General features: G+C 37.3%; 1 protein-coding gene across 11 annotated transcripts in view; it reads right to left on the bottom strand.

The window, feature by feature from the left end:
* CADPS2 (calcium dependent secretion activator 2) overlaps nucleotides 1–23040 on the bottom strand; it is a 326390-nt gene that overhangs the window by 197711 nt on the left and 105639 nt on the right. For all 11 annotated transcript variants that reach the window (XM_060777737.2, XM_060777739.2, XM_060777738.2 and 8 more), the window contains exons 4-6: nucleotides 15040–15120; nucleotides 13683–13919; nucleotides 6653–6774 (exon numbers count right to left, since the gene is read on the bottom strand). In XM_060777737.2, the coding sequence (XP_060633720.2) occupies nucleotides 6653–6774; nucleotides 13683–13919; nucleotides 15040–15120 (440 nt within the window). The remainder of the gene's footprint in view (nucleotides 1–6652; nucleotides 6775–13682; nucleotides 13920–15039; nucleotides 15121–23040) is intronic.

Genomic DNA, 23040 nt, shown 5'->3' with positions numbered 1-23040 from the left:
GTCACAATATTGAGTATACCCAGGAGAGCAATAAAATGTAATGTAATTAATTAATATCTAGCAATTAGTCTCAATGGCTACTGTTAGAACTTTCTTGGATCATTATTTCTATGAAATGCATTTCATATTTCTATCATTGAAGTTGTAAATATCTAGGCTGAATCATTGTATACTGAAAAATTCCAGTCGTCTCCTTTATGCTTCACCATGCAGCTGCAAAACATAGTCGTCTAGACATTTGATTATAAAATGTTTACACTAAGGAAAATGTAATTTGTTAAGAAGTCATACAGATACTACTATGCAGAGCTCCATTTTCGCTCTGGAGGGCAATGATAATAAAGACCAGGAAGAAAATGCTAGGGATCTGCCACTAAGGAAATAGGGAACCTTGTAGTGAAACAACAAAGAAGAGCTTTCCTTAATAGAGGCAAGACTCAGTGATGGTGTTATCTTTTGACTACCAATAAGTAGATAGCAGCTTGCAAGAGTGGGGAAAATACAATTAAGGTAGAGGATCACATGTTTGTATTTTGTAACTTTTAAAATGTTCTCTGCTATACAAGACAATGTGTTCAGTGAACGAAGGAACTTGTTTGTTGACATCAAAATTATAAAAGGAGTGGGCACCCCTGTGAGCTTCTTGATGTTGAACTATAATTCCCAGAATTCCTCATTACCTGCTATGATGGCTAGTGCTGATGAGAGGGGGTCAAACACTCCCCACTTGTCCTACAGAAAGAATAAACATATATGTGTAAAATTATAACATTTCAGATATTAGCTAACTTTTTAAAAAATCACCTAAAATAACTGCCCAACTGGTGTGTATGTGTGTGTTTACTTATAAAATCCAGAGGATAAAATCCCAGGATACAGGGCCTGTCTTGAAGGGCTCTAAAACTGGATACAACGAAAATGAACTTTTCCCTCAAAGCTATGCCTGAAGTTATTTTTAATCCTGTTAACTAACTGAATTGTCTTAAAAGAAACAACAATCTCCACTTTTGCATTTGGATTTAATACCAAATCATGGTTTAGCATTGTAAAAATTAGCCTTACCATACACATCTTCATTTCATACTCTTCCACAAGGAGAAAGCCCTGATTTAGATTAACTACAGTTTAGGAAGCCACACAAGCTCTAAAATGTGGTTAATCCCAAGTATGATGATCTCAAGTATGATAATCTCAACCGAGTTTTTAATATAGATTGAGCATTGCTGTTAACTTGCTTTCACTAACTAGATTTTGTATGGGTATAGACAACATGGGAAGCTATGGTTAACTATGGGTCCTTCCAGAAAGGCCCTATATCCCAGGATTTGATCCCAGGTTTTCTGCTTTAAAGTGGATTATGCGTCTGCACTGCCAGATAATCTGGGATAAATAGAAAACCTGGTGTCATGAAATCTACCTTTGAGACGACAGGGCTGAAGCCTGCATGACAGTGGCTGTCATCTTGGAAGGCAGGCAGAGCAGGAGGAGGAGTCAAGCCGACTCCTGATTGGGTATAGCAATTGGGGGAGGAGTCGGTAGAGAGAGGGAAAATAAGCTGCCAGCTTTTGACAGGGGGAGAAGTGTCTTGAGATCAGACAGGGAGAGAAGTGTTTTGACAAGCTAGATAGAGCAGGGATCTGACAGAAAAGGAAGAGCTTTTAGTGAGCCTTAAGTTTAGGGAATAGGCTGAGACAAAAGACTGGGATTTTACTGTGTTGTGAGAGCCAGTAAAAGAAAGATTTGTCTCCTTATACTAGGGACAGTATAGGGGAGCTTATTGTCCTGTGCAGACAGGAGTCTGTTCTCAACTGATACTGTGTCTAAAGATAGAACAGTATGTTTAAGGAGTCTCACAGTTGTTAAAAGCTTTTCTGTCAGGGGAACTATTTGTTTAAGTAACCAAGTTTCTGCAACTGAATCACGCTTCTGTACCACTCATTTCTATGTTGTTAATATAAAGTTCAATAAACTCTTTCTAGTTAACTTTTAACTGGTGTATGCCTCAATATATCCATTTCCTCAGAACTCATTCTGTCAAACCCATTTTAAAGTCCAGTCATCCAGTGAAGAAACAATAGAAGAATCAAGAGCTCAAACACCCCTTACCTAAAACACATTCACACCTTTGGTTCCTCAGGCCAATAATTCTGAGGTGGTGGCGGCTAATACTACCAGCAACATCGGTCATTTATAATATTTTATTCTCCCTTGCCTTGAGGGGCAGAGGTGGGATTGATTCGTTGTTCCCCCCTGCCAAGATTATTGTTGATTTTTATTACACCTGGCATCGGATCCCTGGATACAGAGCCTGTCCTGAATGGCACTATAACTGGATACAACAAAAATGAACTTTTCCTTAAAAGCTATGCCTGAAGTTATTTTTAATCCTGTTAACTAACTAACTAACTAACTGATGCCCCACCCTTTTCACTGTATGAGATCCAGGGTAATTTAGAAGACATTAAAACAAAGTGCCATCAAAACCTATTGGATACAAAGTTAATGTTTGCCTACATGATAATATCTTATCTGCCAGTAGAAAGAAAGCAGAAGGGAGCCAATCCAGCTTCCTATGGGAGGGATTTCCATGATTTGGCAAAAGCTAGGAAGGAGGCTTTCTCTCATGTGCTAACTAAACATACCTGTAAGGCTAGTGGAAAGGAGATAAAGCTTTCATCCAACAATCTTAAAATCTGGCAGATTAATAGAGCTACACTGTTTGAGAAATCTGCATTCAAGCAGTATGGGCTTTAAAGGCCAAAACCAGTGTTTTGAACTGTGCCTGCACGCTGGCTAAGAATTGTACCTGGACCAACCCTATGAAGAATCTTAGCTAAAACAGCAGTGTAATTTCTAAGAATTGCCACTGACTTTACACATGTCAATTCAATCAAATATTCATAGACTAAAATCTCTATGATTGAAGACATTTTAATTCACTAATCTTGTTGAAGACATACTCATGGATCATCTTATCCATGAAACTCTTGGCAAGCAATAGTTCATTTAAATCTGAATCCTATGAACAAAAACATATATAAAAATGGGAGGAGGACACACTGTCTAACATCTACAAGAAAAAACCCCTTTTCACTGAAAGACAGTCAGCTCTACTTCAAACTTAGTTTGAAGTATAGCTGACTGTATGGCTAAGTTTAAACTTCATGCCATAATAGGTTTTATCAGTTCGTGCATTCTCTCTCACTTATGGATACAAAGACACCAAATTCACACTTACAGGAACTTTTCACCAGAATTTTAACCTATACCACTGCTGGACCTTTTGTTAACTATGCAAACATTGGAACAACTTGTCTGCCTCTCAACAGTAATATAATGACTACTACATTAAATACACAGCCTTTCTTTCATCTCTGCTATACAATCAGTGGATCATTTCCCACTCTGTTCTCTGGCTCTCTCCACTTCATTTTATCAACTATTCACTTTCCTCTGTCATTCTTATTATTCCCTCTCCTTTTTTTTCTGTTATCCTTCAGATTTTTTTTTAAAAAAGAAATTGTTACTGGGTATTCATTCTCCCATTCAAACTGTTCATGAGTAGAAACTTCCTGATTACATATAATCCTGAGATTCAGACTGCATTGAAAGTTTTTATAAGAAGGAAGAATTCAATATTTAAATGCATCAATATACTAACCGTTTTTTCATTATATTACACACTACCAGAAAATGTTGAATTAAAAAGGAAAAGTCTTTAGCACTTTTATCAAAGCTTAGAAAAGCCAGTTTAAAAGCACAATTGAACTGCAATTGCAAAACATATTCGTTTGGGAAATATTATGACTTTGATTGGCTGTAAATTGTAGACAGCATTAAAATAGGGTGAAAAGTATGCCGTTCACTTCCTATAACTCACTGCATGGGAATATTTTTTGCATGCTGAAGTTTTTAGGTCCCATTTTGTGGAAACCTGGGGCTACAGACAATACTATGAGGAATGGATAAATAGTTTGACCTGGTTAAAGTACTTTGTTATTAGCTTCTATGTCTAAGATTATGAGAAAGTTTCTTCAAAGTCTGGAAGAAAGTTTCACCCAACAGCAGGTTTTAAAATGTGCATAATCACGTTTGCATGCTTAGAATTCCACCTAAAGGATTTTTATGCTCGTTTTGAACTAGTGCCAACTTCACAGTTATCATTTACAGGGCTCTTTGACTACAATCTTCAAAACTGTGGGTTGTTTGTTTGTTTTTCCTTTTTACACAGGATATATTAAAGAAAAGGAGAAACTCTCTGCAAATCTATCTCAAAACACACCAACAAATATTCCAAATGACATTTTAACAGGAGGAAAAAGCCTTTGAAGAAAATGGGCAAACTAGAGGTCAACCAAATCAACCAAAAACATATATAATTATCTATTTCACACTAGAGGAGACCTTGAATTCTTTTGCTGGCTGTATCTTCCAAAAGCATCTTCAAAAACCAGACAACACTAGAGGAAATGTACTCTACAAGATTTGGAGAAGAAGCCTACATAATTTAAAACTCAACAAGCTTTCTTAGGAATCATCATAAAGAATCTCTTTATTAATCTTCAAAAGAAAATATGCACTTCAAGTTAATCTATAGCAAAAAAAAAAAGCTAAACCATTTGAACATATTCTAAACACTTTCAACCCACCCTCAGCACATTGCATTGACAACAAGCATGCCAGCATTAAAATAGGGTGAAAAGTGTGCAATTCACTGATTAAATTATTATTGGCCAATAATAGGAATATAGGAATCTCCAATACCAAGTCCTAGAAGCACTTTAGTAGAACTAAGATTGCTGCACTCTGCACTTCCTTATAATCCTACATCCTTCTGCCACATCAGCACTTTTAACCTTGTACCCATTACTCTGGCCCGACCCAGTTTTATAGTGTCTTGATGTATAGTTTATTGTTTGTTGTTCATACTGCTTAACTGTTTTTAATTTGCTTTAGGTATTGTATTGTTGTATTGTGTTTTGAGGCCTTGGCCTATGTAAGCCGCATCGAGTCCTTCGGGAGATGCTAGCAGGGTACAAATAAAGTAATAATAATAATAATAATAATAATAATAATATGTACACTGGCTTTCATTCCGACCCCTAGATGGATTGTCACCTTTCGTGGTGAACAGGCTTGGCCATTGAAGTGAACCTATGAGTGAAGCTCCTTGGGGTCAAGTACTCCCAGCAGGACTGCTCATGAAGCAGTCCAAGAACAATCCAAAGACCTCAATGGCAGAGCAGGTGGATGATAACATGATACATGTTACAATGGCTGTTAAGGCGGATGAAGGCTGCAACCGATAAGAGGCCACAAATCGTCGCGGTCTGATCAATGTCATTGGATCATATCCTCTTTCTGAGAATAGCTGTGCACTGTTTGACACAGAAAACAAATTAACACATGGGTGTCTTCCAAGTAAACCAAAATCAACAGAAGTTCCATAGTGATCAGCAAGTGGTGACAGGGGCAAAATTGTGAAATCTGGAAGCCCTTAGCAAGAGACCAGCACATGGGAATTGGATATTCAGTCATTCTAACCAAGAGCTGAGGCATTTGAGCAGTTTGCCAGCTGCATCCACAACTGAGCAGCCCTATTTAGGACCCACTCTGCTCACTCCATATGGGGAGGGGGCTAGAAAAGGTGACTTAGCACAGTCTGGCTCTTTTATCCTTGACTAGACTGCTACATTAGACTGCTACATCCTACAGTAAAAAAAGACAAATAAATGTTGGGATTTGGAGATACAGATTGAGAGGAAGGTGCTCCCGCCTTCTACCTAGAAACCTGTGTCCTCACTGTGAAAGCCCATGGGGATTCAGAATATGTCTCTACAGTCACTTACAGACCTACTACCAACACTCTACCCTTGGAAGACAATCATATTCGGCCAGGAGTGATCTCTTATATTGGTATCATTCCAAATTTAATTACACTTAAGGAAAAGCTTATTGTTTTTGTTACTATTTACTCTAATATACAATGTTTTATCTTTCTACTAGTGAGAGCATAACAGCAGTCCAAGAAAACTATTGCGAAGTAGAGTAAGAACTGAAGAGCAGATCTAAATTTAAAAAGAAGCAAAGGATAAATGTAATATTTTTTAACTTCTGAGTTTGTACAAAATCTCTGCAACCACAAACTGCCCATGAATGAAACACTCACCACGTGAAAGGGTGAGGCATAATGTTTAAAAGGATTACTGCTAGATTCCTCTCCCATCACACAGCCTGTAGCCTCAGTCATTGATCTGAAAATGCCAAAGAGCATTCATCATCAATCCCAAAAAATTGACGAAAGGCCATTTATGTAAGGGGAGGTGCATCAGGTGACCACACACTTCAGAGGAAAACTTGGTAATTGACTAAACCATTTTAAACTTTTTTTGTGTAGTTGTAACATGTTGCCACAGGGAAATATACTGATTCAAATTAGGTCTATTACTTTGAAACACCCTATATAATAAGCAAGACGGCACCCTAAGTGCCTGATATATTTGAAAAGTGCTGCCAAAATTAAACTGAAACTTTGGTTTTCACTTAAGAAGTTATATGAGTAAGATTATTCAAAGCATTGCCAATTCTAGGGCACAATTTCTGTACAACATCCATGTTAATTCACACATGGGGGAAACCCCATGAAGCTTACTGTGGTCTGGATGCTTCAGCTTGGTCTGTCTGAAGTTTCTCTCCTCCTTCTACTTCCATTGTGCAGTAAACAATACGATTGGGAGACAGTGACTTCAAGCCTTGAACTTCTGTTATAACAATCTAAACAAAGAAAAAGAATACAAGAAATGGTCCAACAACAGTTTTGAACAGAATAGTCAGGACGCATGCTGGAGAATTTTGATCAATGATAAAACACAAAGGAGTCATTCATGTTTATAAAAAGACAAGACTGTTGTTATTGCATGTGCTATTTAGTGAAATCTCTCCATAATGTTCCATGCAACTTAACAACAGATTGCCTGTCCACTATTTAAAGACTATCATGCTTACCCTAATGTGATGCATAACCTGTACTCAGAAAAAGAGGTTACTGTTAGGACAGAATAACTGAGAAATTGAAAGGTTTCCAACTGGAAAGGGGGACAAGCAAGGCTGCGTTTTACCACCTGTTTAACCTGTACACTGAATACATCATAGCTAAATCCGGATTGGACCTAGAAGATGGAGGCACCATAATTAGAGGAAGGAACATCAACAATTTGAGACACGCAGATTGCACCACACTACCAACAGAAAATAGCAAAGAAATGGAATGACTACTGAAGTAAACTGAAACTGCTGTACTTTAGCCATAGCATGAAAAGACAGAACTCACTAGAAAGGACGGTGATGCTTGGAAAGATAGAAGGTAGTAGGAGAATAAGACCACCATATCCCAGATGGATAGATTCAATCAAAGAAGCAAAGTCCTTGAGTGTGCAAGACCAAAATAGGGCTGTTGATGATGAGGGTCGCCGTAAGTCAGTCAACTTTACGGCAGTCAGCAACAAAGTATGTATGCCTCAAACACAGAAATACACATGTGCAAATCATTGCCCACAATCAGCAAAGGATTGGGTTTAAAAAACGTAAGACCATCTAGCCATTGTGATACTACGATCTGTGCCATACTGGATGCACACTTGTTCCCTATCAATGAAATTGCATCAGGTTTGACAATTATCTGGAGATGAACAAGGGCTGATTTCAGTCTCATTCAACAAATAACTAAAACTGTTTTTATTGACAGTATGGAATATCGTTTGGTGGATGCACAGCATCTAGGGATGAAAGTCAATGCTTATAATCAAGAGAGACTATAAACATATGAAGCCTTCTGACTACTGAAGTACTTGCACTAAGGTCAACGTATAATGTTTTATTCCAAATATCATTTATGCTGAGGTTTGTTTGTTTTCAGGCAGTCAAACATATTTATACAGTCAAGCATTTCTGCTTTAAGGCATAAACATCCATTATACTTTTAAGGAGAAATATTCATATAAAAGGATTCTATGACCTCAAGCGAAATGGCAATTTAATGATCAACCCCTGCCCAATATCACTTTCACACAATGTAACTATAGGGAGCTGAATTACTCTGGGTGCCTACTTCAACTTGAAATCATAATATTGTGTACAAAATACTGTTTTTCTCCAAAACTTCAGAAACAAGAGCATGTGAATAAATACATAAATATAAAGATTTAAATTACTTTTATTACTTGATTGCCATTAAGGATTACTTCCTGTAGTATTAAGAAAGTTAAGGAATATGAAATGGTTACAGACACAGAACTTCTTCAGACATTAATCCATATTAATCCATTAATAATAATAATAATAATAATAATAATAATAACAATAATAATCATCATCATCATTATCATCATCATCATTTATACCCCGCCACCATCTCCACAAAGGGACTCATGGTGGCTAACATGAGGCCAAGCTCAAAAATTACAATAAGGCAAAGTAAATACAACAGAACAACAACATTCAATAAAGCACATAACATCAAATAAAATGCAAAAGAATAACATAATACAGCAAAATAACACAAAATGTAAGATGACACAAAAAATTAAAACACAATGTGCTAGGCCAGATGCAAGGGATACAATTATAAAAACTCCTGGATGAGATATAGACTAGGGTACCTAGTGGAGGGCTCGGTGGCAAAAAGGAGAACAATGAGAATAAGCTTCACTGAGGGATGAGATAAAGTGCAACAAAAGGACAGATTTGTACTAGACTGGACAGGGTATGGGGATTATTGTTCATTCTCCAAAAGCACACCGGAAAAGCAAGGCCTTTAGACTTTTCCTAAAGACTGCTAGGGTAGGTGCTTGCCTGATCTTCCTGGGCAATGAGTTCCAGAGCTGAGGGGCCATCACAGAGAAGGTCCTCTCCCTCATTTCCACAAGCCATGCCTGCAACGGGAACGAGAGGAGGGCCTCCCCGGAAGATCAAAGAGATCGTGCATGTTCGTAGAAGGAAATGCGGTCATGAAGGTAGGCGAGTCCTTAACCGTTCAGGGCTTTGTAGGTGATCCATAGTAATATATTTAACATATCTACAGAACTGTATTTCAACCGATCCATGGATGATACAATATGAGCATTATACATATACAACTGTATGCACTATTTAAGTAAGGATTCAAGTAAGTTTCATACAGTTCTTTAATTGTGCTGGAAGCAGATTACAGCACATTTCACCTCAATCACTTACTCACAGGTTATTTTTAGATGATTTTTTTATTGTGCAATCACAATGCCTCATTTATGAAATTTATGAAAGGTTCAGCTAATATTGTCTTCAATCTGTAGCCCTACTGAATCTCCTCATTGTTTCTCCCATCTGTTCTTCTTTATCAAGGAAAATTGGTTAAGACAAAAAATACAATAGTTGCATGCTGCCCTTTAACTGTGAATGCTGGGAAATCTCTGTTTGGAAGCATTCCTAGGCATTACCTAACACTGCAAAGACTATTTCCAAGTAGATTTAATTTGCAACAGACTTATCTCCCAACACTGCAGTATTAAAACTGTTACCACAGGACACGTACCCGCAGTTTCATATTCAATAAATTGGACCTCTAGGAATTTTCTAGGTCTTCCAGGCAATCCTATAGTTTGTGTCCGCTGGAAGTTATCAGTCTTGCTGGAGGATCTAGAAAATTCTTAAATGGGATGCGTCTCTAGGCATTTTCTAGGTCATCCGGCAAAACACTATAGTAACTTCCAGCAGAAAATGTTCATTTCAGTTGGGTTTGCTATTATCCACAGTTTCCTCTTTCTAATGTTAAGTTCAGGACCATATTCCTCACAGATACTGGGGTTTTACTGTAATTAAACAATATCAAACCATAGAGATGTATATTCATGGGCTGTCACATCTGAACAATCCATTTTGATTTCAAAATCTCTTGCTTGGGAGTAGTGAAGGAGACCTTTGGCATTACTAAGGACAGTATGGAGGTACATAGAGATAGACTGCAACAGCATGCATATCTCCATACAACGACATCAATAGTGTTAGCCATATGCAATTCTTCCTTCATGTAAACACTTGGTTTCACAAAACTCCATCTCCATCACACTCAATACAGAAAATATAGGAATAGGCCAGCTACATATTGAAGAGTGGCTTGGCTTTACAGGAGTAAAAATTGCTGCCATGAAAACAGCAACCTAAACTCTAGCTATTAATCTCATTCTTCCTCACATTTCTCTATGACCAGGTCACAGTTTTAATGGGACGTAGACATTACTGCTTCCCATCCAGTCCTTACCCTTTTGCAGTTGAAAGGTACATACTGCCTAGATTTCCCCCTGGAAATTGGCACAGTGTTATTACAAACTGCCATTTAAGAAACTGGAGAGAAAGAACAAACAAAACTTCTCAGACAACTTTTCTCAAGAGAATTGTTGTTATTCTTCAAAGTTTTGTGTAAAACTTTGGGTTTTTAAAGATTATTTGCCACCAATTAAGCAGCTATCAGAATCAATACACTGCGGGGGGGGGGGGGGTTGAGGTTTGGACATAACTATTTCTTCTCAGTCTTGAAAAAGTTATTTGTCTGAAGTAATTCTCAAATGGCAGCTCTTAGTGTTACTCTACTACAGATCTTCTGCTGTAAACTCCACATGGAGCTGTATTTTGTGGGTATGGAATGGCTTGGCTATGAGGATGGGAAAAGGATTGATTCTGGATACAGAAGCAATTCTACAATTTGCACTAAGGTATATTTTTTTAAGGAAATAACCCCATAATCCATAGTGATTGATTTTTAATTCTTTTAAAGGAAAGCCATTTTGGTGTATGCATTGTGCAAACACTTCAATAAATGTTTGTAAATATATGCAAAGGATGTTCAACTCAAATGAAAAGACACAACATTGTCGTGAAATAACACAAATCAGTCAAGCTTTGCTAAGTTTTGAATACACCCAGTACTCATCACCATATGCATCAAACTATGCCTCATTTAAAAAAAAAAAACCAGAACTGGAGGAATGCATCTTATTTCTTGTTTAAGCTTAATTTGCTGAATCTGGTAAATAGAAAGAAGAACTACAGGCACTACCTAAGTTACAAACAAGATAGGCTCTATAGGTTTGTTCTTAAGGTGAATTTGTATGTAAGTCAGAACACACACACACACAAGCTTTGTATAGCATAGGGAAGGGTTAACACCCCTGTGATGATTCTTTTTCTGTCTGTGCCTCTGTACAAAAGATTTCACCTCACTTTCTGTCCCTGTGAGAATTGGACTTAAAAAAAGTCTTGCTGTGGAAACAAAGACTGGTGATAAAGCTTTAGCTGAGACACCTTTCCCCCATGATAACTCTTTCAGGAGTGAATTTCCATTCCAAGAGGTAGATTTCTCTCACTTCCTGTTGCTTCACCCCCATTCTTAACTATGAGTCATGTGTAAGTCGGATGCTTGTAATTTGAGGACTGCCTATATAGGGAAACCATAGGAGGACAATCATCTGATAATAACATCACATAGATTCCTCATACAAAGTGACTTAAGAATTGTGACCATTCCAAAGTAAATATCTTATACGAACAAGAATTGAGAGGGCAAGAGTGAGTTTCCTTGCTACCTTAAGCAATTATTTTCTATTTTACGACTGTTATTCAACTCATCCCATTCACAGTACACTATTCCATTTCTGATGAAGAAACTATGTCACTAAAATATGAGAATGAATGGAGCAAAATTCAAAACTAGATAAATATCCACCTTCCCTATCACAACTGGTTCAAATAAGCCATAACCACATAACAGCTATATGAAAAGAATACTGAGGATGGTGTTGGGAGGAATGTAGCACAGCAAAACATGTTGTATTTATCAACATTAATTTCCAGTAGACAGCCCTCACATTATATTACTCACATAATAACATGATTCTCAGGCCATATGTTAAATGGCATCCCTGCAAAAGAGGGACCGAAATGTGTCTTCAGATATTCAAATATTCTTCCCTACCCTTTTCTCTTTCTCTCTAGTAACAGCAGAAGCACATGACTGAAGTATTTCAGTTAGTTCTCAAAAGTATTATCCTTCAATTCTCTAATACTGGCTTTCTAATTGGGAAAAAAAAAACACAAAACAAGCCTCGCCAATTTTTCTGCTGGCCATTCAGTTTCAATATTTCATGTGTCCTCTGGTGTTGAAAAGATGTGTTTCAGAGCCATTGAGATTGCTCTGTCCTAATAAGGAGAGTTTCTAGTTTGTGTTAAGGGACAGCAAAGCCAGCTTTTTGGACAGCATGATGAAGACAGTGGTGACCTCTTCTTCCAGTTTGTCTTATGTAGAGAAGCATTAGCCCACCCATTTCTCCTCACCACCACCACCCAGCTTAATGTACCACATAAGTCTAAGGTTGTGTGTGAGAGATTCAACTCCAGACCACAGATAAAAGAGTAAGAAAGCTCTGGCATTTCTTTACAACACCTAAGCTATTTTAGCATGTAGAAGGTTATTCCAAAAGGATCAATATTGGCCCCTAAATTGTGCTTTCCTCCTTAACTAGTGGACTAGTTGGATGAGTATAAAAGAGCCAGACAGGTTTGAGGTAAATGAGCTAAAGTGAATAAGTATTGGACATTTTGAATCAGATAATTGCATGGCGTTTTATTAAGGAAATCAAAATCTATGAAGAAGTGGAATAGCCTTGACAGCGAGATTTGACAAAAGCAGTCAAAAGATATAAAGCAAAATCTGACCAAACCAGGGAAAAACCGTCAAACTAAGCATAATCAATTTTCAAGTTCCTAACCAAATGAGATTCAGGAGAGAATGAAGAAGTTATATTCCTTGCTGAAAATATATAGGATAAGTCAGGATATGCCTTGAAAATGCAGCTGAAGGTCTGGTTGACTATTCTCCTCTCCACCTCTCCAGAAACAGTACACTGTACTTCAGAAGTATATCAAGCATTTCCAGAATTCAGTGCAGTTATTCCAGAGCTTGGAAAGGTTCCTTTTTAGACTATATTCTGGCTGACATTCTCTGGAACTTGTAAATGAAAGAAATAACATTTGCAATCTGTAAGAATTACAGGAACATTTTGCTTTCCTCTTCAGTCCCAAGTTGGTAAGGTTTATAGTCTGTCATACTTGTCAAAAGAGAAAGAAAGCCTTGCCGTGACAACCAAACTCACGGACTCCTTACTAATCAGATTTTTTGACAACTAGCTTTCCAACTAACATGAACCTTTACTTGCAATCTGATTCAGTATTCTCAGGAATGACTATATTGTCAGCTCTCCCAAAGAGCTCAAGTAAGAAGATAAACAAATAAGATGTAGAAATTCAAAAAGATATGAAAGAGCATCCTTATTACTTTCTGTTGTTAGAATTATTACTGTATCTTTCAAAAGGTAAAAGGCAACAAGGGCTGGTAACCCAATGGAAGGGATGTCAAGAAGAGGCAAAAAGTCTCCAGATTTTGAAAAACAATGATTTACATACATTTGCATTTCTTTGCCTGAGAGCTTTAAAATGTTCAGCAAATGAATTCAATAACTTTGAAGATTGGTCTATGCAAAAATCATTTGTTTATAAAGTCTGAAAACAGCCACAGAACTATGTAATAACAAATAGACAGGATATCCTAGATTAATTTCAATTGTCAGCAAGTATTGCACAATAGGTATACCTACCTCTAATGTGAATGACAACACCACATCAGATTTTGACAGCTGGACTTCATTCTCATCACCTATGTCCAAGAAAGCAGAGTTTTGACACCGCTTTAACTTCTGAAGTTTAAATTCTGGGCCTCCTTTAGACACTGGAAGACTTTCCAAATTGGCCATTAGCAAATTCACTGAAGAGCGCAATTCTTCTATATACATTTGCTCCATTTCTTTTGCTATGAACTTTGGAAATATTCTTTCCTTGAAAATAGAAAATTCAGAATGTAAGTTAACTGTAAACTTTTACATAAAATGACAGTATATTTTAAGGCCTAATGAAACACTCACATGCTTGATTAACTGATATTTACTTTGCTTGTTGTGGTCCTTCAAGTTGTTTACAATTTCTGGTGACCCCAGGACAACCCTTTTGTGGCTAAATTACATGGCTAACATCGAAGTATGCATTAGATTCAATAACGCATTAGAATCACACACCTAAACCTGTCTGCGCTGTTGGGCAAGAGATCCCAGCTGGGGACAGAAAAAGGAGAGGCAGTGGTGGCTGACTGGAAGGTCAGATGGAGAGGGCTGTGGCTTCCCACCAGCATTTTTGTGGCCACTACTGGCTTCCTACCAGGTCTGATGGAGGGGTGCATCTTCCCACCAGCCTTATCACAGAAACCACCACCTTGTATTACATTTTACAGCAAATTCTTTCTTTTTGGGGGGGGGGGGGATGCACACCTTCAAAACTGAGGTGCACATTACATTTGATGGCACGTTATGCTCAAGTAAATATGGCAGTTATGTTGACCACTAATCTTGAATCATTTTTTAAAAAAAATTACAAAAAATTGCCCAAACTGAAAAAGTTAAGTTATTCCCAAAAGTAATAAATGAAAATAAGTATTCACTCTCCAAAATATACTTGAATTGCAAGTTTTAAATTTGTTGTTGAAAAAGTTAATGAGCTACAGGTATCAACCTAGGTACAACTTATTGTTACTCTCCACGTAGAAATAAATGAACCTCCTTAATCTCTGTAAATGCAATCTGCAATCTTGCAGGGTCCCTGACTGTGTGAAGACCATCCACACATAACAGAAATACTTCTCCTCAAATTTCCCACATTAATAGCAACAATAGTTTTGGTGGGGTGGGGTAGGACTAATGCATTCCACTCCTTGTTTATTTATTTATTTATTTGTAGATTAGAAAGCATCTGAATAGAGCTATACAGATCAGGGGAAACCCTACTCTGAAGTCAGACTTACTGAATTCACTGGAAATTAATTCTCAATCAAGCACATATAGAACGGAACCCGAAACATATGCAGAAATAGCCCATTCCTTCAAGCTGGAAATAAGCAAAGCTTACTTTTGCCATTTGTTCAGCCATTTGAAGGCGTCCATCAAGTTCACGTCTGATCTGAGCCGCTTGCTCATCTGCATTGTCCAGCTTTGATAAAGAGTAAAGGGTGAGAGATACAACATATCGTCATTTTAAAATGTAGTAATGATCAAATATAATATCACTTTCACTAACAAAACAAAACAAGTTTAGCATTATGTTATGTACAAACAAAAATACAATTTTATGAATGCATTCTTTTCTGAATAATTGAGTTAAACAACAAAAGATGTGGCTCCCAAAAGGTGTAAAAATGCCACATGGGAAACCATATATCCATAGGACATTAGATTCAATTCAATCTACAATCTGATTACATAGACCAATAAGCATTTGTGAAACTATGTTATCCCAAAGATGAATACAAAGATATGTACAATTCACTGATGCTTCATTCCTGAAATCCTATTTGATTCAATTTCCCAGCTTGCAAAATCTTGCTAGGCTTTTGCCTCCACACTTTTAAACCTGTCTACATTTTAGAGAATCAAATATTATCCCAGTTTCTGGGTATATTTGACCTACTGATTTTATAAATGACACCAGTTTTCTCCTATCAACTCTAGTTTTTGAGATACAGAACATATGCTATCTACCAGTCGCCATCTGCTTGCCCATAGAGAATCCTGATAACCATATCGAAAAAATTAGAGCTGATGCGGTCCATCCAATGCAATTTTCTGAACATAAAAAAAAAACCAAGACACCAAAAAGTTTTTTTCCCATTAGGCTGTGCTTTCAAGTTGTCATAGAAGTCCAGAACCCCTTATGTCCAGCATCAAACTCTTAATGCACTCTTCTTTGCTAGGGTTCTGCAGGTGTTCTCACAACAGTCAAGATCCATAATGTTCTTTTGGATTCTTGATCTGATCTTCATTTTATTCCAATAGTAATCTGATTCAGTTCTTGTGGGTTTTTTCGGGCTATATGGCCATGTTCTAGAGGCATTTCTCCTCTAGTCAGGAGAAATGCCTCTAGAACATGGCCATATAGCCCGAAAAAACCCACAAGAACTGAGTGATTCCAGCCATGAAAGCCTTCGACAATAGTAATCTGATTTCTTATTACTTATTACAATTTCTATCTATTCTATCCATGATCAGATATCAAAGCCACTGCACCCCTTGAAGGTTGTTAGTCTACAGACAGAATTGTGTTAGATGCTTCGGATTTCAACAAATTCAAAGCATTTCAAACTAAGAACATATGTGATACACAATTCTTCCTAATATCTTCTCTGTCTTACTTCCAATTGACACTTTAAAAATCAGGTTAACAGACAGAAAGAAACATATTTATCCCATATCTATATAGACCTACTGACTGTATACTCAGATACCACTTTTATAAACAGAGAGGGGATACATACATATCTCACATATGCCTCTTTTTATAATCTCTTGCCTAATAAACTCTTTAATATAGCTAAAATATTGCACATACACATGAGGTATATGTATTAGAATTCAGTATAGCACTGGCGATTTGCTCTGAGCATAAACTGAGACTCAATTTGTTTTAATCCTAATGTTGTAGATAAGATACACCTGGCATAGTGTTAATATTCTCTTATTGACTTTCACAAAGCCAAATAATGATTCTGAAAGTACTAAACAGAAATGGCTAACACATTTAACCAGTTACTTCTTTATTTCTTCTTGGGGAGTAGAGAGAGCTTTAGTGGCTGTGTGGCAAAACAAAGAGGTACACAACACAGTTCTGGAATGAGAAAAAGGAGAACAGTCCATATGGTGCAGATTATATTTGCAGCTCTCATTGCCTCTTTATTGCACTTCTACAGGCAATATTGACAAACATTAAGATTAAAAATATGTAGTATGAGTTTATTGAGCTTTGCTTGAAATGAGAGTCTATTAAATGCTAGAATTGATCATAGATGTTTATGATAATACAGTGTTATCAAACTCCCTTACCTCCGATTAATAATATTTATGTGTTTACATTATAGTTCAGGCTGTTTTCACATTAATAACATTTAAGGTAAACTTTAAAAAGTACAAATTTTCCATGGATAGTCTCTCATTGGTAGTTACTAGAAAATACAAAGTAGAAATATGGAACATCATGCCATGAGAATATAGCATCATGTGCAAATACTGTTCCCCTTCCAGATTTCGATAGACTTCATTACACTAGAGCAGGGGTTTCTTAAACTGTGCTCCATGGAGCCCTTGGAGCTCTGCGGGTGATAGTGAGCAGCTCCACAGCACCATAATGCTTCCCACCTCCTCCTCTTCCTGAGAAATGCAGGGAAAGTTTTGAGCTGACAAAAACAGCAGTAGCAGTGTCCTTTTGGAGTGCAGACTTCCTCACTGCCCTGACCTTACCCCCCTCCACATTCTTTGCTTCCAAAACCCTATTTCCATTCCACTGCTCAAGGGGTGCTTTGAATGTGGTTTTCCTGCATGGCAGAAGGGGGTTAGACTGGATGGTCCTGAGGTTTCTGTTGTTGTTGTTGTTGTTAAAAAGAATGAGTGGCCATCTGTTTGGGGGCTTTGATTTGTGCTTTTTCTGCATGAGGAGTGGCAGAAAAAAGGCAGAAGGGGCTTGGACTGGATGGCCCTGGGGGGTCTTCCATTGAAATATTGTAAAGTTTGTGTGAGTTAAAATTGTTCTTCATTTTAAATATTTTATTTTTCTTTCTTTCCTTTTTTTTGCACTGTGTGAACTAGTTCACACAAGCACTCTCCATCCATCTGCCACTGACCCGGCTCATGTTTGATATATATACATTATATATAATGTAATATACTATTCAATATAATATAATATATAAAAATTTCTTGAGGCTCTGTGAGAAACTTTTGCTTCAAAAAGCACTCCACGGCTGGAAAGGTTTGAGAACCCCTGCATTAGAGCAACTATTCACTTTAACTTCAGCTGCTGCCTCCCACAAAATTCTGGAGTTTGTAGTTTAGGGAGAGACCTTTAAAATGCTCAGCCAAGAGAGGCCCTGGGCCTCCCTAAACTACAAACCCCAGAATTTTGCAAGAGGTAGCACTGGATTTAAAGTGGATAGATGCTCTAGTGCAGGGGTCCACAAACTTTTTAAACAGAGGGCCAGGTCACAGTCCCTCAAACTGTTGGAGAGCCGGAATATAATTTGAAAACAAAAAAAAAATGAATGAATTCCTATGCACACTGCACATATCTTATTTGTAGTGTGAAAAAAACGTTCAAAACAATACAATAATTAAAATGAAGAACAATTTTAACAAATATATACTTATTAGTATTTCAATTGGAAGTATGAGCCTGCTTTTGGCTGATGAGATAGGATTGTTGTTGTTGTTGTTGTTGTGTGCTTTCCAGTCGTTTCAGACATAGGTTGACCCTGAGTGAGGGCTGGGTAAATGACCTTGGAGGGTCGTATCCGGCTCCCGGGCCTTAGTTTGAGGATCCCTGCTCTATTGTAATGAGGTCCTATGTCATAAGAATATATCACATATGCAAATATTATTTCTATTATTCTTTTTTACTGTCAGAAATGGTGTGAAAGCTAACCCTTTTGTGTTTCTCAAGGCAAGGTGGAGATAGGATTTTTTTCCTACTAAAAGCAGGACTACAAGGTAAATTGTTCATGCATCCTTAGTATGATAGACACTGTCACAAATTAATAAGGCTACATTCAGGTGTAATGCTGAAGAATCGTTCAAGATCATGAGCCTAGATAGATAGACAGACAGATAGATAGATATCTTTATTACGGTCAATGACCAGTTCAAGATCATTACCCTAGCTTTGCACTGTCCTCACATACCTCCCAAAAACTGGAAGTTTTTCTTTCGATTTTAAATTAATAACATATTATTATTTTAGTTAAATCCTAAATAATGTTTATCATAGCTACTTTGAATGAAAACAAGCCAGTTCGAGTCTCCACTAAGGTTGGCTGTGTTGCCAGTAACCATAATTAAAACTGAAGCACTCTGATTGCCTTGTGATCATTAGGCACGGATAGAACACACATATTAACAGAATCCAGAATCAGTCCTGGAAATATGCCATTGTTGTTTAGCATTATATGTTCAAATCAGTGGGTGCCGAAAGTTAACACATTAACAAAAGAATCAGCTATGTATGTACTTCCTGCGTATTTACTATTCTGTCACAGCTTTCTTATTTTCAAAAGTTGTCCACACCTTTGTTCAATTGAAGTGTGTAAATGAAAAAATAGATGTTCGAAAGAAAAACATTCCATCAGCCCACTCTATTTGGATCACACAATCACCAGCATATGTGACTTTGTAAATTTAATTAAACCAAGCATAGCAATGAAACTAATATGGTCTAATCTCCTAAACTCCGAAATAATAGAAAACAGGGTAGATAATCTCTGTTTAAAATGAACATGAATGATCATCTCATGACACCAGCAAATTAGTTTCTCCAATGGCATACTTAAGTTTGGAGAAAGCCTTTGGGGAAAAAAATCTATCAAAGGATAGAAGTAAGAGCTTGACAATGGAACTGACTGCATACCTGCAGGCAAAGTCAAAACAGTACAAATTGAACACATTGGAAAGATCTGCACTACTATTTGTTAGAGGTAATGTTCACTAATTATATGTTGCCAAGAATGAATGCTGGCAATAAAAATAAATAACCATAGGGTCTTTAAAAATAGTTACTAAGAACACCTGGGCTTATGAGTAACCAGAACTGTGTGCTACTTTCAAACACGCACACAAACACAGACGGAAGAAATACATCTGTGCAAATTCTGATATCCATTGTTTAGATACATAGCTACACATAACTGTTTTGAATGTCATACAACATTGAGTTGGTAGAATTCTGGACAGCATTATTTCAGACTGATTTTCCCAAGTATAAAACATAATTGGGAGAATTATTCTGTCTAAAGCAGTCTTTGACACCTTAGGGTGCATTTACAGTAGAGAATTAATAAAGTTTGACAACCACTTTAACTGTCATGGCTTAATGCTATGGAATCCATGGCTCTGGAACTCCCTCCCCAAAGAGGCATGATTGGCCCTCTCTCTACTGGCCTTTCGTGCACAGGTCAAAATCTTCCTGTGGAAGCAGGCCTTTCCCAATATCACATAATAGGAGATGACCAGGCTGCTATGGGTAAGGCATACACGGCCTAAAAAAGTAGAGCTTTAGAATTTTTAATATAAGATTTTATGAACTACCACAGTGGTCTGAAGCCCAGGGAATTTTAATGGAACATGTTGTATTTATTAACTTTGTTGTATATGGTAATTGTGTTATTTGTTTATCAGTTTTATTTTGCTTTTGTGTCATGTAATTTCTGTGTTTTAACCATTGTTCCTACCCATGGGAGAAAAGCAGGATATTAAATAATAATAATAATAATAATAATAATAATAATAATCCTGGGGTTTGTAGTTTGGTGACTCACCAACTCTCTTTAGCAGGGACGGCTAAATAAAACATGCTGGCAAAGATCCAGGAAATAGAGCTGTGTTGCTCTGAGCACAACTGAAGGAGAATTGGCAGTATTATCAGAAGTAGTAGGTGAACTACAGTGGGCAAGATAATTGTTGCAAGACATTTGTGGAAAGTGTGAAAGGCCAATAACTGAAAAGAAAGATTCACAAGCATGTATTGCTATGGATGAGGCTGAGAATCTGATGAAGAGAACAAAGTATATTGGTATGCATTATCAAAATGTGAGGTATTTTTTCCACTTTTGTGGGGTCCTACACCACTAATCCTTAAAAATGTGGACTGACTGTACAATGCCTTCCCAGAAACATACTAACTAAAGAGCTCCAACAAAATACCATATGTCCAGTCGTTTGATTATAAAATAGAACTGTCAATCATTCATATCCTTTACCCTGTTTGATTTCAGGGTAACCCAAAAGCAGTAGTGGTTTTTCGGAAGACAGTTCCATTCTAACACTCCAATTCTCTTGGACTCTAATATGTTCAGGTTGCTTTGAAGAAAGGTCATGTTACTCCTGGAAACATGTAAACATGTCTAAAGCATTTTTCAAAGCCGCTGCCCCCCATCCCCACTAATACTGAAAAAATGGCTCACTTGAATAATGCTGTAATTAGGGCATACAAAAGGACTTGCTGCAACGTAATGTTGAACCAGGGAAGAATGTTCTGATGGGCATTGTAAAGCAGAGAAAACTCTGGGTGAAGAGCTTAGATATATTTGCTAGGAGCCAAGGTTCTAGGAATTGTAGTTTCCCTAACCACAACCATTTGTCCGACTGTTGAGATCAACCGTTTGGAGGTTAACGCTGCTGAGCATGTATTTGTGGCCTGATGGCCAACATCAGGTGAGTGCAAACTCAAATCCTCCCTTCCATCACTTTTTAACAAGAGTCTCATCCTATATTTTATTCCCTTACAAGCCAATTCTGGATGAGTTGTGTAAACACAACTGAACTGCTTTTATTTCTTAAATCTGGTTTTCAGGTTCAAGGGGGTGGTGGTTCTTTATAATACCTTACTCTTACTACAAACCTGTCTTAATTGAGTATACATTTAGCTATGGTGTGAAACCCACTGTAAATTTCTACCATGAGCAACTGAACAACAGGTATTTGTTTGTAGTGTTTCACAAGGCCTGAAGCTCCTTGCCAAGCAGGTTTTCAACAGCACAGCGTCTCCAAGTGGAAGGTCAGTCAGTACTAACTGTTCTCAGCAAAGGCACTTGTCACAAATTGCAATTTCAATGCTTGCATGCATTAACTTTAACAGGGCTTCCACAGGACTATTTGCTAAAACGGGGGAGATGGTAATTGGCTTGATAAAGGCCCTGCATCCAGTTTCCTTTGTATTCCTATTTTCTTTTTCTCTGCTTATAACAAAGGATGTGGGAATATACTGAATAGGGATAAATGCTGTTTGAAAATAGAAGTGGTATGGTAAACCCAATGAATACCAGCACCATGTACATGTTCTTTATGAAAGTCACTTTTCAATAGTAAATAAAAGAACCAATTGAGGTGAATGTTGAGAGGGGTAATTACTTAGAAACTGGTTTTCTAATGAAATACTCCTATCGCTCAAACAACAAAAAGCCCTCCTCATATGTGTACTGACTTGAAACCTTGTAAATAAAAAAGACTTAAGCAAGACAAGGAAATCTGTTTAAAGACAAAATATCAATGCCTACTTGGTGGGTCGTCTCCATGTACACAGTGAGAAGTGCAAATTCTTCAAAACTATTTTCCCCTTCTTTAGGTTTCGTTTCTTAGAGAGTTCTCTGAAAGTTCATGGCATACTTTATAGACATTCCCCACTGGCAGGAAAGCAAGGTGCATGGTCAGGAATGATGTCCTTGCTCAGGGTTTACAATGCTACTCTAAGAACCACTGCTACAGGTAAGCAACTTGTTTTTTCTTATATTGGGCTTGACTGAACATAGAAATTTTGTAGTCCCTTGTTCTCAAGACTGGAAAACCAAGGCTGGTAGAACCATCTTGGTTGAGCAAAATGAACTTACACCTGTTGTTGAGTCATGGCATCCCCTCTCAAGTTATAATTCACCATAAGACTTCAAAGAAATAAAATTATTATTTTTCTTTTTTCTTAAAACATTTCCCATGAATTCAGAGTTGCAAAATGTCAAAGCACAAGTGGTTCCAGAATGGATGTAGCAGCAGCTGTACCCCATAAAGTCTATCAATTCTAACTCTTTAATAAAATGTATCAACTTGATGTTTTTGTATAATTTGTATCTTTTATGTACCATGTACTATGTCAATTCCTACTAGATGAAGAGTATATATTGTTTCTAATATATGTATCACAATGAAACTTGAGGGCCACTCCTCTTGGTACTCCAATTTACATAATCCCTTGGGAAAGAAGATGATGGCCAGGATCCCTCCCGCTATTTCCTAAGCCAGATACTGTAGCTATCAGAGTCTTTGTATGTGTATATAGACAGATGATCCTCTTTGTCAACAAAATATGCTCAGGGTATTTGTCCAT

The sequence above is a fragment of the Anolis sagrei genome, chromosome 5 (assembly GCF_037176765.1).
Source record: "Anolis sagrei isolate rAnoSag1 chromosome 5, rAnoSag1.mat, whole genome shotgun sequence".
Classification (NCBI taxonomy): domain Eukaryota; kingdom Metazoa; phylum Chordata; class Lepidosauria; order Squamata; family Dactyloidae; genus Anolis; species Anolis sagrei.
The sequence above is the reverse complement of the archived record's forward strand: the minus strand, read 5'-3'. Positions and strand labels throughout refer to the sequence as shown.